Raw genomic sequence first — 16,461 nt, 5'->3', positions numbered from 1 at the left:
GTGGGCCTCCTGGTTCCCAGCATCACATTCCAAACAGAGGTCACCGGACCCACCTGCTTACCCACATCAAAGCCCCAGGTGAGGTGAGGGCGAGCCCATTTAAATAGGTGTGGTGGCATAAACATGCAGCTCATAGAAGGAGAGAAAGAAAGGAAGAGTCCTAGTTTCTTGCAATAAAATGAGCTTCAGCTTCAGCTTGTTTAATCTCCAGGATGCACTCAATCTGACAAAATGAGCACAGTCAGCACAATCCTCATTGAGTGACTGAGAAAATATTTGGTCCTCTATTATGTCCAATTAAAACCTGATTCATAGTTGGATTTGACAAATCTATTGCAAATTGAAATCACTTAGTGAATTGTGAAATTATAATCAGTGCCAGAATGATTAGTCACTTGATTGTTTATGCAGTTGAATAATCAGCTAGTTGCAGCTTCTCTGTCATATTGTTATATTAAAGCAAATTGAATATATTTGGGTTTTGGAGTGTTGATCATTCACAACAGCCTTCAAGGCATCACATTGGGCTTTGGGAAAATTGTGATCAGCGGTTTTCACTCTGTACTTTAATACAATATAAACAAATCAGTTTGATTTCTGTATTGTTATTGTTATTGCACTTCCATAAAGTTAAGGGGCCGTATGAGCACATATGAGAAACAGATTCCCATATTGAGACACTTCCCACATTGCAACTGCAAACTCCACACTCCCAGTTTGTAAGTTCCTGTAATAAATTCCTAATCTCCAAGCCAAAATGAAAAAATCCCCCCGATCATCATGGTTATTTTCTTAGACTTCAGAAAGCTCCTCCAGCACAACAGAGGACACTGGTTGCACAATACTTTTTTATGAACTTTAAACAAAACTTCGGTGGAGTGCTCCTTTAATTCTTAATGAAAATAATCATTTGTTGCAGGCTTACTTCTGATTGAATAGGAGACATAATATGTGATTGATGCATTTTTAAATCGATGAGGCGCTGTAGCATTTTTAGGGCATTTTATTGTGCTTAGCAGTCACTATCATGGTTTAAAGGTACCATGTGGAGGTTTCTACTAAGCAAACAAAAGTTATGTTTACCTTCAGTGTTACTCACCGCCTTTAGCCTCGCCCTTCTTCTCAACGTAAACAATCCTCTGCCCCATCTGCTGCAGCGGGTCAGCAGCAGCTACATCAGCATCAGCTGGTTAGGATGTGGGCTCAGAGCGGATTACCGAGGAGACGGATATTATTCTGTGCTGACCGGCACAGGGACTCTATTCTTTTTTGTTTTTACTTATCAGACCTCAGAAGGGACTTTCTTCAGCGGCTGACCGATGAATGCGGAACAGCGGGATTGTTTTCAGGGCCGAGTTTTCTTCAAGGATAGTGAACAGATCCCTATTTGAGTTCTCGATTTGTGTTTTCCCCTGATATTTGATCACTACCTGGCTACATGTTGTTTCTTGCTTGATTCAGGTGAGTCACATTCATTCTTGCATTCAGTCCTTTGCACAGCTGTTTGTGCTACATTTGGCTCTTCATCTGAAAACTGTGCCTTTTTTTTTTTGTTCACTACCGACTCTTATTTCATTTAAAGAACAATGCTGGATTTGAATCTTATAGAATATGACCTCGATATCTCTTATCCTGACATTGAATCACATTGACACTCTGCTACTTGAACACCATAAACATTTGAGTAAAGAATTCAAATATCGATCGTCCCGCACATCTTTTGGCATTCCTCTACACCCGCCATGTTCCTCCATTGTGGGCTGAGCGGTCAGTGTTGTTTCAGCGGTTTGGATTAACACTCTCCTGTAGCAGACCATAAACAGATTAGTGGCTGCCCAAGTCAAGGCCTGGCTGGACCATCTGTACCCAGCACACTGGTTGATGTTTGAGAGTGTGGAGGGGTGTGGGAGGGGGTCTGGAGTGAGGAAGGGGACATGGGGGAGGAGTGTGAGCAGATGTTCCGGTAGAGCTGTAGGTCAGTGTGGCAGTAGAGAGCCTGAGGACGTCACTGTAAAGACATGAGGGACATGCGGCGGGAGATCCAGTTGAGGTGACTCGAGGGAGAGACATTGACTGACTTCATGTCTCGCTGATGCTCAGAACTCAAACCGCACCACTCCATCATGGCTTTAGGATGCTGTCTCGTGCTCACATCCCAAGGTACTGTATAATTTACTGGGGCTTTAACTGAGCCTGCGTGTACCTCCCATTACGTTTTGCTCTGCATGCACAACTTGCTGCTTCGACCGCAGCGGTTAAACAAACATGCCCGCGCTTTGTTCGAGCGTTGTAAGATGAAAGCGCCCTCTTCTCCTCAGGCTTGTGTCGGAGGCATTCGCTTAGTTTAACCTGCGTTACAGAGTATGAATGCACCCCGGCTATTCATACTGCTGCAGCAACTGACGCCAAGTTACTGCCACGATATTCTTGCATTGTCTGTTCAAGAAGTATTTCTTATCTAAGTGTGACCTAATGATTGACATTTGCGGCTGTGTTTTCCCAGGCCGTTGGCAAATTGTAGGTGTGTGAGAGTGTGAGTGTGGGTGTAAGGGGTTTTGGCTTGGCTCCTGTCTGGGCCAATGCTGGGTAAATTACAAGGCAGAGGCAGTCTGAGGATGCAGGCTTTCATCCCCTCTTCTTCTCCCGGCCTGCAGGGCTGCTGGCGGTGCAGATAGCGGTGAGGTTATTGGGTGGAGGGGGGGTATGATCCTGCTGCAGATGAAGAGGAGGAGGAGGAGGAGAGGAGAGATTGATAGGTAGTGTCAGGGTGTAGATAATAGACTACGTGAATTCACCTCATGAGGAAAGTTCACAGGCTGATTCTGAGTAGAAATAAGTAATGTGGAAGAGGATTAGAGAGAAGTCTTGCTTAGAAGAAAGTCTAATAGCATACAGTGGAAATCCAGAAAAGTGTCAGCATATCTTAGAAGTTTTAGATGAAAGTCTTGTTTTTCTTCTCACCTGAGGCCATGTGGCTCATTTGGCACGGCACGGCCGTGTTGAGGATCACTCAACGAGGTTGTGAAAGAAACAGAAAGCTGCCAAGAGGTCAATGAGATGACTGAGGGCTGATGTGTTTTCTTTGGCCTCATTTGGGGTAACAGCTGACCACTGCTCTCCTATTAAAGGGTTTCCCCATATGGACCTGGATTCTTTCTCTATGAAAACCTCTTTGGAGACCTTTCGTGCACTCACGCTTTGTTCTACGCTGACAGACTCACTGAAATAAAAGTCAGAGGTTTCCATGAGTGACGTGCATGGAAGCACTGATGTGTTTTTTAGCCGGGGGAAGATGAATGGTGGCAGGCATACGGAGCGCAGTCTGTGCCCTAGATGTTGTTGTTGTTGTTGTCAAATGGGTTTTCAGTTTGGTGGAGACGTCGACGGTGTCACAGCAGGGCCGGGAGTTCATATCTCAGCAGGGAGGAAGGGAGGGGAGAGGCTGACAAACAGTGTCAGAGGGCTCAACACTGGTTATTCACTAAGATCTCACTACAATCCACAGCAGAAATACTGTATAATCAGTCATGTTGGGCAAGTTTGAAATTCAGCAGATGTGTGTGCAGTCATGTTTTTGCCACAGAGAAACAGACAGGTAACAAATTAAAAGAAACACCCACATAAATGAAATAAACAAGAGATGCTGTCATAGGAGACATGAGTATGAAAATGATGGGGATCAAACCAGCTGAACATCTATGGAAAATGTTGGAGCAGCATGTCAGACAGTTCTCCACCACTATCATTACAGCACCAAATGGGGGCATATCCTTTGAAGGAGGCACAGGAAGCACTGAAGCTGTTCAGGTGGCCCAACTCCTCGCTAAATCACTGTATGTTAGTTAACCTTTAATTTGTCACATGTCTGTATAAGCATGGTCACAAGGGTTGGGCAGTATGGTGGAAAGCAGTATCACAATATTAAAGGTACAGCTGTAGTAGTTCTTCCTTAGAAGGAGATGAGAAGATTGATACTGCTGTCATGTCTGTGAGCTAATTATGATTATTATGTAGCCAGACCCATGATGTGGTGAGCTTAGCTTAGGATAAAGACTAGAAGCAGGAAAACAGCTAGTCTGGCTCTGTCCAAAGTTCAGAAATACACCTAACAGCACCTCGAATATGTAGTAATTAACACAATGTACATTATCTTTTTTGTGTAGCTCATCTGTTAGAGTCTATTTCTGCCCTGTTCACATAGTCAAAACACCATGTCAAAATAACATGGCTGACAGTGAGTAATGACTGGCTGGAATAAAACATTTTCATTATTATACAGCAAGAAAAAGCACTGTCGCTCCACATATGTAAATCTTCTCTTTGATGAGTTCACCTCCAGCATCCACAGCTGAGCAGGAGACGAAGCACAGAGCTCATTTTTTTAAGGTCAACGAGGTCACCGCAGAGGGCTTTTAGATCACTCTGGGGTGTTTTATGGAAAACCTCATATTGTCCCTGGATAACAGATAAACAAATTCCCTCTCGTGGGGATTGCGTGGCACCACGTTTCTTGGAAAGGACTTGTCAGAGAATTCACAGCAGTTGAGCTGCCAGAAAATCCTCTGAACATATGCAGCAGTTTGATCAGCAGCAGGCCGAGCTTCAGATTAAAGCTGCGCTCGGCCTTCCAGGCCTTTGTTAGCAGTGATCAGCAGTTAAATTTGTCTGTTTTGAGTGAAAGAGACTGGAGTTGGCTTCTGGCTGCATTACAAAGGAAACTTGGAGCCTGGTCTGCCAAAGCTGCCTCACAGCAGACATGGAGGTCAGACTCAGAGTGTTTCACTAAAGCTGCCAGGTCAAGGAGAAACCCACTAATGTCAGCCAGGTAGGAGAAGACTGACAGATGTGCTTGTCTGGTAAAGCAAAGGCTTTGCAATGCTAATCAGCAACATTTTCCTTAGATGGGGAGGAGTTTCATTTCCTTGTGGACGCCAGTATCAACAGCCACATGATTTCTGATCATTCTTTACTCCTGTTATTTTTTGCTATAACATAGTCTATACATCTTTCTTTCATTTTAAGCAGTCAAAATCCATACAAGCAACATAAAGACAAAACAGCTCTTTTTTATATCTAAACGTCTCACCTTCGTCCAGTCCTTCCATACATTATGTGTAACTTGAGAGCTGAGCATCTCCCTCTCTGTAAACCGAGGAGGGGTGTGAGGGGGAGCGGAGAGATTACTCCAGGTACTGGTCAATGTTTAGAGGCTGAAAGTCACGGTGTCAGGTTGCAGTAATACCCTATTGTGTGGCTGCAGTTAATAGCATTGCATTAGTAAAAAGGCTATTGTCCTGTTAACTTTGGATCTGATTATCCAGCTTTCTTCTGTCGGGATTTGGCTCCTAACTTGAGTCTGGTATTTCATCTCGACTTCAGATCCCAAAAGATTTGTTAACCATCTCATCTGCTCTCATGGCACCACGATGTTGCCGTAATGGAAATCTCATTAGTTACAATTTTTTTGAGGCTGGCGAGCTCAGACTGTTGAGACTTTTCACCTTAATGATCCTAACCAGCCTATCACCACAAATATGCCAGAGTGGAAATTTAAAGCTTTCCTTAGCAGAACCTGTGGAGCCCAGTAGGCTGCAGCTTGTGATGAAAGCGAGTCGCCTTTCCACTACAACTCCTGCCATGTGCCGTACCTCATTTATCAAGAAAGATATTAAAGAGCAATTGAAGTGTAAATTGTGTGTATTGTAGCTCTTGTAGAGTTGTATGTGAGCGTATGTCTCACCGGGTCCATCCCTCTCACAGCGGTGTCGAACCTGGATGTGGAGAGTAAGCTGACGACGTACTACCAAGCTCCCTGGCACCAGCAGAGGAACATTTTCCACCCATCCACACGGCCAGCATGCGTAGAAGAGCTCCACAGGGAAGCCAGCTTCAGCCTGTGGGCCCTGCACCAAGGTGAGGCCCTATGACACCCCAGCTGACCACATCATCTGCTGTTTTTCTTCTTTCTAATTAATCCTTCTGTCCATTATTCATTTCAGATTTTCATTCAAAAGCATCCTCTTTTTGTTTTACATTATTTCAAAAGTCAGCTCTGAGATATTCCCACCATAACTGTCTGCCTCTGCTTTTTTGGAAGTCTGTCATTCTGGTATCATTATGCCCCCTAGTGGACATATGTTGCAACTGCACACCAGATGTAAGATGATTCGAGTGTGAACCGGTCGATGACACACAATATAAATGTGCACTTATAGGGGTGAACACAAATATATGAACACCTGTACAATACAGAACAATAGCACTATAATTAATCATATTTTGTGAGCTTTTAGTTAATTTTTGAGTATCAAAAAGATCAACGGAGAAATTCATTAAAGGAAAGGTGCACTGGTTTTATTATTGCATATGTATACAGCCTTTTGTGGCTCTAGAAGGAGTTGCACAAAGTCTGATAAATTGCCTCAGGTGATGTCAGTTGGGGCTGAAGACTTTATAGTGATAAAAAAAGAAAGTAACTAAAATCTGGGTGTGTGGGGTTAAAAGGAATTTACCAGATCTCTGTAGCTCACTCCTAATCTCTGCTTAAGGCTAGCAGCTCAAGGCTACGTTAGCCACTATTATAGTATGACACACCGAATCTCCAAGCCTACTGTTAGTAGTCGAGATGTTTTGTGAGAAATGTAGGCATCAGCTTTTTGCAAGCAAGAAGAACGCTTAGAACAAAAAAGACAACATTTCTGGTTCTGCTACATTGATTTGCTCTTTAAAAAAAAAGAAGTTTGTCAATCTCATGGGTGAACAAATGCACGTACACACTTTAATGCAATCCAATATAACACTGCTAACTACACAGACTTCATCTGTATTGCTCTGACTCAATGACTGAACATTAAAAGCTTCACAAAGTCAGATTTGCAGGCCTTTTACATTGATTGCTTTGTATCCTATTGTGTCCAGCTTCTTTATTTTTGTGATGGATTTCCTTCTTTCTCCAATTTATGTTTAAATAGATTTCCAAAAACCTTTTATCTTTGCCCCATATGTGTGTGAGTATTTGTGGAGTTTACGCACAGTGCGTCTTCAGTTGCTTTAATTGCTATCTTGTCACAGATCACCAGCAGAGACGATCAGGTAGCAGGGAACGCAGAGTCACCATCTCCATCTCGGCTGTGCCCCCGATGCCCATGTACCCCTCCCCAAACACCATCCAGAGGCAAAAGAAGAAAAGCGGAAATTTGAAAACGGTAAGATGAGCAGCATTATACTGTCTTTAGATACTCACAGCTTCTCTTCTCCATGTTTTACATTATATTTATTATGATATTTTGGAAGAGCATTAAATTCAATCAGCAGACTGTAAGTTATTATATATTTTTTTAATGGAATTGGTTCTTTGATGGACAAAAAAAACGTGCTTATATTTTGATGCAAGTGAAATCCACATGTCTTCCTCCCAGCAGCCAGAGAGGCTTGTTAGAGATGCTACAACACAGTTAGCACAAACGCAGGTAAAGAGGGGAAGTGGACTGTGTTGATAATGTTGTCTCATGTTGTCTGTGAAGAGCATGGTTGTATATATATATATATATATATATATATATATATATATATATATATATATTCATTTAATCAACTTTATGTTTCATAGATCCACACGCTGAGAATACATGTAGCATAAATCATTCAAGAGGTTTTCAGCTCACCAACCTGCCTCACATGTATTTCACAGTCCACATATCCCTCCACACAAAGTTACCCCAGTGTTGTGTTTTTTGTTTGTTTGTGTGTTTGTGTGTATGTTCATGTCAGATATCCCCATGTTCATTTTTGCCATTTCTGTTGTCCTTCTTTTTTTTTTTCCTTTTTTTTTTCCTTTGCCCTTTAATTCAGTTTGACACCACTCGCTCCTCCTCCCCTACCGAATGTTGCCGCTTCACTCCCTGGAGCAGAAAGGTACTGGTCCCCCCCCACTCCTTCCTTCCTCCTCACTCCTGTGTGTTCCTCCTAACTCACTGTCTCACAACTCCTTACCTGACACCTTCTAATTTACATCATGAATATCTTTTTAAATGCATGCCTCCTCAATGCAGCTTCTCATCCAGCAGTGCTCCACCCAGTTATAAACATGTGCTAGTACAGTCCCAAAACTAAAAGAAAGCACCGCCTTAAAGTTTCAACCACGCCGACGCGTCACTCAATTACGTTCTGTTGTTGTTGTTGGAGCTCATGTGAAGGGCCGGGGCTTTGAGCTCTCAGTATGTGAGGAATGTGTGTGTGAGGGCCACAGTCACAGCCGCCCAGCAGCCAGGGTTTCTCTAATGATAGGGTTGACTTCTCCAAACTTACGCCTGTGATTACCCATGATCCCTCTGTGCTGCGGTTTCTTCACTGCACCCTTCCCCGAAAGAGCTGACAGCCTCATGTTTCTCCCTCTAAAAACTAAACTGCTGTTTTTTCACTAAATGTATCACGCTCCATGCTCGCTGTAAAAAAAATGAGCATTTGGACAGGCCTAAACACTGCCACTCCTTTTTTTCCCCCTCCTCCTCTCCTTTCCTCTCATCCTGTGAGTGTCCACTCTTCCCTACTGTCCTTCACCGTCCCTTTCTTTCTTTACCCATTCTCCACTCTTTCGTCTCGCACATCCATCCTCTCAGACACTCCTAAAACCGCCTTTCACTTCTCGAGACAAATCAGCTGTAAACGCTCTCCCTTTGATTTTTTTTTCCTACTAGTTGGAAGAAGTTTCCAAGGAAACCGGTTTCTTTTGTGGCCAGTGTTTTGTAAGGGTCTCATTGGTCTGCTGGGAACAGAGAGCACAAAAGCTCAAGAGCTGGCTTTTAATGGGGGGTGGGAGGTTGCAGGGTCGTGGAGGTGGGAACCAGTTGAGCCTGAGAAGCACTCCCAGTTTCACATGTGCCTCTCTGTAGGAATCTCAAGGTAAGAACTTATAGCCTAACTTCAAGACTTCAAGTAGCACGGGGACGTAAGTTATAGGGGATGTGCAAGTATTTAAGTTTTGAAAGTGCGAAGAGGCCCACGGAAAAAAAGGAGCCGGACTTGTGGAGTATTCAGAGGGGAGGACTGTGCAGTGATTGATGCTGAAGCTGCCGCTCAGAGGAACGAGTATTTCCTCTCAAATATTTCCGGAGAGTCGTTATTATGCAGGAGACTCGGGATAGGTGCCACAGATTGTCAGAGCATGACCTAAGAGTTTCCAAAGCAGCATGTTGTGACTGGAAATTACTATTTACATTGTTTGTCACATTTATGTCCCGTGCAGCGGTTGTTGAATGAAGGAGACGTCTCCTTTTTTCTCACAGCAGAATCTATCATTACATGTGCTGTACAGTGTGTGTGTGCCAAACGTTTTTTATTGGTCTGACATTTTTCCAAGCACGGATATAGTCAGGCAGTCAGTCTTATTAAGTTGTATTGAAGGTACAAAATGTTTTAAATTCTTCATTTGTCCGTTGTGCATTTAGATTTTTGCATGCAACTTACTGAGTAAGTTCTTTGAATGTTTTTGTGCTTTCCATTCGCTCTCTCTTTCTCTCTGTTTCTCAGGCATGCTTTTCATTTTCATTACTTAATGGAGTCTTAACATGAAACTCAGCTCCTGGAAGGTGATGTGTATTTGAGTATTGATTCACCTCTGCTCAGACAGTAAGCAGTCTTTGCTGCAGATTAATAAGACACTAATCTCCACATCTAGTCTTCTGCTCTTTCCCAGATAAACACTCAGCATTTTACAATTCAAACGTAATTCCCGACTTTAATCGCAGCAGCAGCACATTTCCCTCTCAGGAGCAGAGTTTGATCATGTTTTAAAATCTCGGCTGTACCATTCCCACGTAATGCCGCCTAACCATAACAATCTAACCATGCAAATATCCATCTGTTACAGGCTGCACCCTCTGACCCCGATTCTGACGGGGTGGCTCTAGGTCAGCGGTCTAAGTTTCCCATCCCTAACAACCCATCCACCCTGGACAAGCAGACTAACTGGTCTAAAGCTCTGCCGCTGCCCACACCAGAGGAAAGAATGAAAAGCCATTCCCAAGTGATCACCTCATGTGTCATCCCCATTAATGTGACCGGTAAATTTAAAGCACTCAAGGTTTTTTTGTCTGAATCTATTTTTTGTGACAGGTTTAAGCTGTGGTGCAGGTTTATCAAACTTATTTCTTCGGAGAGTTTGTCATTTCTTTCTCTCCTTTAGCTAAATGAGCTGTCTAGCTCTTTTTTTCTTGAATAAATAGTAAGTATATTATAGTAAATATGAAGATGCAACCAGGAGACAGTTAGCTAAACACTGGAAACAAGGGGAAACGGCTAGTTAAAAAAATTAGCATGTTATATATCTTATCACGTATAAAATGTTATTTGAGATATAACATGTTAAGTAGTGAGCTCTAGAGGTGTGTTTGGATTTAGCCTAGCTAGCTGTTTCGCCCTGCTTTAACCCTTTATGCTAAAACAAGGTAACCAGTTGTTAGTTGTAGCTTCATATTTAATGGACAGAAATGAGTGGTATCAATTTTCTCTTATAACGCTCAGTAAAAAATAAACTAGTATATTTCCGCAATACAAGTCAAGCTATTTCTTTAACATTTACTGAAGTTTAACATACAGTAGTATCTGCCAGTGTTAACAAGCTAACAGTCAGTGTTTCTCATGCTGCACACAGGGACTCCTGTTTACTGCTGAGTTTTGGCACTCCTCATTAATACTGTATATTTATTAGGACTAACAATGACTTATTTGCTATAATCTTGGAAATTGAGCTATCAATTGTAAAACTCTGTCATTATGAAAGGCGTTAATGTTACCACGAAGAATCACTGTCAGTTTGCAAGTCATGCTTTGTGTTCCCGTTAACTTTCTTTCTCATGCATGCTTTGTGCCTGCGATAGCAAAGAGGCAAGTTGCTGTGACATGAATGCCAATTAGTTCTGTCCAAATTGTTGAAAGGGCCTGCCCAACGTTATTTACTCGCCGCTCGCATAGACTGAAAAGCAGAGTTGTACGCCAACACTGGCTGAGTCAGAGACATTCGAGAGAAAAATGCACATTGTAAGCAAAGTCCAGCGATTGCTATGGTGCTGAAAAGGCCTGACCTGCTATCACATGATAGTCATAATGTGTGGTGGGGGTTGAGGCAGGAAAACAAGGGGGAAACATCAAGGACACGGAAGCAGAAACCTTCACAGGAGTTTTTATCTCTGTCACACATTTCATGATGTGGATTTGAAATCATTCAGGAGCCAGAGACATTAAGCACACTCAGACTCTGTGGCTCCATCAGAGACTTGTCCTCAACTCTCGACTGCTATTTTTATAGTATATCTAATTCAGTTGAGCCAAGTGTTGCAGTTTTTTTTCTTCTTCTTCTTCTTTTTTTTCTTTTACAAGTCAGCGTGAGAGTTAAAGAAGGAATCGCTGCCGTTGCCACTAAACAAAGATTCCTCACATGTCCCATCTCCGTTGCAGGGGTTGGCTTTGACAGAGATGCTAGTGTGCGCTGCTCCCTCGTTCACTCACAGTCTGTGCTTCAGAGGAGGAGGAAGTTGAGGAGACGGAGGACTGTCGCCGGCGTTCCCAGACAGGTGCAACAAGATTTAGGTATGTCACTTATTGAGTCTGCCTGTCTGTCACATACACACGTAATAACTTATTTTTTACTTCAGCTTTTAATTCAGCCTGCTGCTGTTCAAGTAAAATGAAGATAACATTGATGATAGTGGATTTGCTGTTATGTTTTTCCCATGGTGTCACTTAAACAAAAGAATGGTTTTGTGTGGGCTATTACAAGGTAAGTATAATGTAGAAGAGCATCGCTATGATGTCAGCATGAATTTGAAAGACATCAACTCACGATTTGAGGCATATTTAAGTCTTTCTTTGTTCCTTTGTACTTATTTTGGCCATTTTCAGCTTCTATTAGACAAGCAACCGTAGAGTGAAGAAAGGAAGTGAGGGGCGCGAAAGATGTCCAGTCACATGCAACAAAAGTTAGACTCAAACCAGGGATGATGTAATTAATTTTCAACAGCGTAAACCCTCACAAAAATAAAGTTTTAATGTTTTTTTTATTGTGACCAACACAATAAGGTAGAGAAATATGAGTAAGAAACACGCTATAAAGAGCAATAAAGTGTGCTCATCTCATGCTTTTGTTCCACATTCTTCTTTCTTCTCTCAGACTCCGATGACTCTCCTGGTTCCAGAGAACGGACCGTGATAGTTCATGCCAGCACAGATATCACTCCCTCCAACGAGGAGCTGGCCAGCCATCTCAACACCAGAGACTCAGGTTGCCAGACAGAAGAATTTTTGATATCAGGAGGCCCGTCTCGGAGGAGGATTAGGGCCCAGCGAGGCCAAGGAGCCCCGTTTTCCCTCTCCTACTCTGCAGGCAACATCTCCTCTCTGCAGGACAGCTCTGACGCCATGTTCACTGCCTCCGTAGGCGCACGCCTGCGCTCTCGCAGCCTGCCCCGAGACGGGAGCCGGATGATGGGCAACGGCCACAATGACAGCGATGATGAGGAGGAGCTGTCCCCTTTTGACACCGAGGACTTCTTGCCTGGACCTGGGGAACGGATTCTGAAAGATGAAGGGGAGAGCACGGATGATCAGGCCATGTCCGGCCGTCAGCTGGGGAGCCTGAAGTACACGCAGCTCTCGGTGAGTCCGGAGCGCAGCTGGATAGAGAGAACCCGATCACAGCTGCCCAGGAAGGTCGACCTGGGCAGCTGTGACATATCATCCAGTTCTGACACCTTCAGTAGCCCAGTACACTCTGTCTCTGCTGCAGGGGTGCTAGTAGGCCAGATGGACCATAAAGAAGACCACCAGTCTTCTAGTGGGAACTGGAGCGGGAGCAGCTCTACCTGCCCCTCCCAGACCTCAGAAACGATCCCCCCGGCAGCTTCTCCACCACTCACCGGCTCCTCACACTGTGACTCTGAGCTCTCCTTGAACACTGCCACTCACACCCACGATGACCAGAGCAGCTTCATGTTGGACCACTACCATGGCCTACGGACCCAGCGGGCAGGCTCTTTCTCCTCCACAGCTATGGACATATTAGAGGAAGTAGGGGTCAGTACTCCCGTCGACGAGTGGAACTACCCTCACCCGGACCCTCCTCGCCCACAGGACTTCAGCCCTGAGCCGAGCAGAGAGGCTGAGAGCAGCTTGGGCTGCCCCAGCTACACCAGTATGGCCACCTGTGAGAGCAGCTTCTCTGACAAGCCAATGTCGGAGAAAGCAGACACCGTCTCACACTACTCTGTAGACACTGAAGGCTACTACACTTCCATGCACTTTGACTGCGGTCTTAAAGGTAGCAGAAGCTTCACTTATAACTATGCACCCCCCGGCTCTGACTGTGGCCTGTCTGAAATGAGTCGCCACATGACTTTTGGGAGACGCTGCCTCTCTTTAAGGAAACCAAAGGCAAAGCCGTCTCCTCCTAAAAGGAGTTCATCCTTGAGGAAAATATGCAGTGACGGAAACATCCACGACAAGAAAGAACCAAAGATTACCTGTGGGCAGCAGCTCCCACTGTCTTCCAAGGAGAGGAAACTGCATGTGGCATTGTCTGGCCTTCCAGGTCATTTAGAAAACTCTTCACTAGTCAGAGAGCCTCTCAGGATCTGGGGGGTCGAGGGCTCGGTCGATCTACCTGACTTAGGCGTGTTCAGCTCCACAGATGCACATTCATTCAAAGACGAGGGGGTTGTGCAGTCAGACTATGCAGATCTGTGGCTCCTGAATGATTTAAAATCCAACGATCCTTACCGATCTTTGTCGAACTCCAGCACGGCGACGGGTACGACTGTTATCGAATGCATCAAGTCGCAAGAAAGCTCTGAGTCTCAGACATCGCAGTCTGACTCCAGGGCCACCACACCTTCACTTCCATCAGTGGAGGGCGAGTTCAAGCTAGGGTCCCCAGACAAACTAGCAGGTCTGGCCAGCCCTTCCAGCGGCTACTCCAGTCAGTCAGAAACCCCCACCTCCTCATTCCCCTCCGCCTTCTTTCCCGGGCCGCTGTCACCTGCCAGTGGCAAGAGGAAGCCCAAAGTCCCAGAGAGGAAGTCATCTCTTTCGTCGCTGTCTTGTAAGGATGGAGCCACTTCCAAGAGAGACCTGGAGTTGCCGATCATCCCTCCCTCCCACCTCGACTTAAGTGCCCTTCATAGTGTCGGCAACAAGGTTCCAGCTTACAGGACTCCATTACAATTTCCTCACCAAAATCAGCAAAAAGACGCAGTGTCAGCAAAACCTGCGGCACCTCATAACTCAGAGGTGTTTAACGTCCCCCCTATGTCCATCACACCCACCGTGCTGCACTCAGTCCAGCTCCGATCCATCAGCAAGGAGCACGAAGGAAGTCACAATGCTGAAACAGCCTCCAGACTCAAATGTCCCACTGTGAACTTAACTAGCACCGTTTCCAGCAGTAAACCATTAGAGCTGAGGAGTCCACTGTTTCACAACTCACAACAACATCACACGGCATCGAAGCAGTCATGTGAATCAGTGTTTACCTCAAATGAAGAACTCGAAGATGGAGGAGTAGCATGTCAGAGTGAGACGAGGGAGGCTCCTTTAGAGAGCGTGACCGCATTCAGAGTGCAGTGGGAGCCGCCGACAGAAATCCCTGAGACTAGATCCACTAGTCACGAAGCAGAGACGTGCAGAGAGTCAGTGGAGACACCAGAATGCAGCTCGCATTCTGAGACTTTACAACCGCAAAGATCTGAGACGCCTGAAGAGGAAGAACTTTGTCAAATAAAACCAAGTCCTCCCTCTATTCTGCACAGTTCACCCAAAAGAACCAACAGTCTTGATAAAGTGCCTGCTACTGATGGTCAGTCTGAGACGCTGCAAGCAAGTCCAATCTGTAATGAAGGTAGCAAGGAAGAATCTGAGTCATCAGGTGTTTCAGCCGAAAGTGCCTCTCAGGACGGCAGGGAGGAGTCCACACCAGAGGCAGAGGATTACTTCAGTAAAGGTATTGACTGTCAATCTCTGTCTCTCTGTCGGTTTTGTTAGTTTCAACCACCAAAAACACTGTTAATATAAAAATGGGTGGTGCAAAAAAAAGTTGATGACACATGATGTTCAATAATACAGATTTTGTAAATTGTGTTGAGGAGTTGTTCACAACCACCGTACAAGGGGTCTCATGACAAATCTGTGGGGTCACAAAATGATAAACAGGACAGGAACAATAGGACTAATGCCGTTTCTCTCATCTTTTTTTCAATTTCCTGGATAGTTTTACTATCGATCTTGATGATTGGCATTTTACACAATTTTATATTAAACTGTTGCCTGGTTTCTGTCCACAGACTCTACACGCAGTGATAACATAATGTCCCCGCTGAGTGATGAGTCAAAGCCAGAGGATGACAGTGTGTTTCTATCACCCAACAAAACTCGGACCACTGAGGACCTGTTTGCTATGATACACAGGTAAGCAATTTCTAAAACAGGTACTTTGTGTTTGCTGTAAGTTTTCAGAGGTTCTTAATCGTATATCTTATTCTTCGTAGGTCCAAAAGGAAAGTGTTGGGAAGGAAGGATTCCAGCGAGACGGGTGTGAGAAACCGCCTCAGTGCTGCATCGGGGAACACACCACCCAGCAGCACTGTGAGCTCCCCAAGCCCAGTGGTGACACCGCCGCCTGCTGTGACCCCACCAGGCCTACAGAGAGTCTCTGGGCCCATCTACAGGAACGCAAAGAAGTCCAGCACCTCCAATGAGGAGTTCAAGCTGCTGCTGCTTAAAAAGGGAAGCCGCTCTGACTCTAGCTACCGCATGTCAGCTACAGAGATCCTAAAGAGCCCCATCACCCCCAAATCTTCAGGAGATTCCATGCTGGAGTCACCCAAACAAACCGAGGAGCCTGCCTCCCCTCTACAGCAGCAGCAGGATCAATCAGGACCAGATCATATCTCCAGCCCCTACCCCAAAGCCAACGCAGAGGGCTTCTCCCTGAAATCCTTCCATATGTCTGCTGCCTCCAGGCAGGGCCGCTCCAGAATCCCCCCGCCCGCCAACAGCAGCCGCTACGGTATGCGCAGCAGACTGTTCTCAGCGCCCATGCAGGCAATCTCTGAGGGCGAGACAGAGAACTCAGATGGGAGCCCTCATGATGACCGCTCATCACAGGGCTCCACGTAGAAAACAGGGTCCACCTCAAACTGTGGTCCAGTATGGGGAAAGAATAAAATTGTCAAAAGGTATGAAATTAGTTTACAATTCAAATAAATGGACCAGAATTAATTTAATATATATGAGACATAGTGGGGGCATTGAAGAGGTTACAGAACATTAGGATGAAATCATTTTGTAATAGAAATAATGAATTTACTGATTGTGGATGAGTTTCATAGCTGTTTCCTTTTTGGTTAGTCTGTGGATACATGAAACACATTTGCCTGTGTTAATAATTACTTCATACATATGTATACGTATGTA

At 44.8% G+C, this 16,461-nt stretch overlaps 1 protein-coding gene across 1 annotated transcript in view; it reads left to right on the top strand.

Moving 5' to 3' along the window:
* nhsa (Nance-Horan syndrome a (congenital cataracts and dental anomalies)) overlaps nt 1-16,209 on the top strand; it is a 55,367-nt gene extending 39,158 nt beyond the window's left edge. Inside the window, exons 2-10 of the mRNA XM_062423891.1 lie at nt 5,761-5,913; nt 7,072-7,205; nt 7,422-7,469; nt 7,852-7,920; nt 9,869-10,061; nt 11,455-11,586; nt 12,167-14,989; nt 15,330-15,453; nt 15,534-16,209. Coding sequence (XP_062279875.1) covers nt 5,761-5,913; nt 7,072-7,205; nt 7,422-7,469; nt 7,852-7,920; nt 9,869-10,061; nt 11,455-11,586; nt 12,167-14,989; nt 15,330-15,453; nt 15,534-16,164 — 4,307 coding nt within the window. The 3' untranslated portion in view covers nt 16,165-16,209. The remainder of the gene's footprint in view (nt 1-5,760; nt 5,914-7,071; nt 7,206-7,421; nt 7,470-7,851; nt 7,921-9,868; nt 10,062-11,454; nt 11,587-12,166; nt 14,990-15,329; nt 15,454-15,533) is intronic.
* Nucleotides 16,210-16,461: the final 252 nt, after the last annotated feature.

Source organism: Scomber scombrus, chromosome 8, assembly GCF_963691925.1.
Source record: "Scomber scombrus chromosome 8, fScoSco1.1, whole genome shotgun sequence".
NCBI lineage: Eukaryota > Metazoa > Chordata > Actinopteri > Scombriformes > Scombridae > Scomber > Scomber scombrus.
The sequence above is the reverse complement of the archived record's forward strand: the minus strand, read 5'-3'. Positions and strand labels throughout refer to the sequence as shown.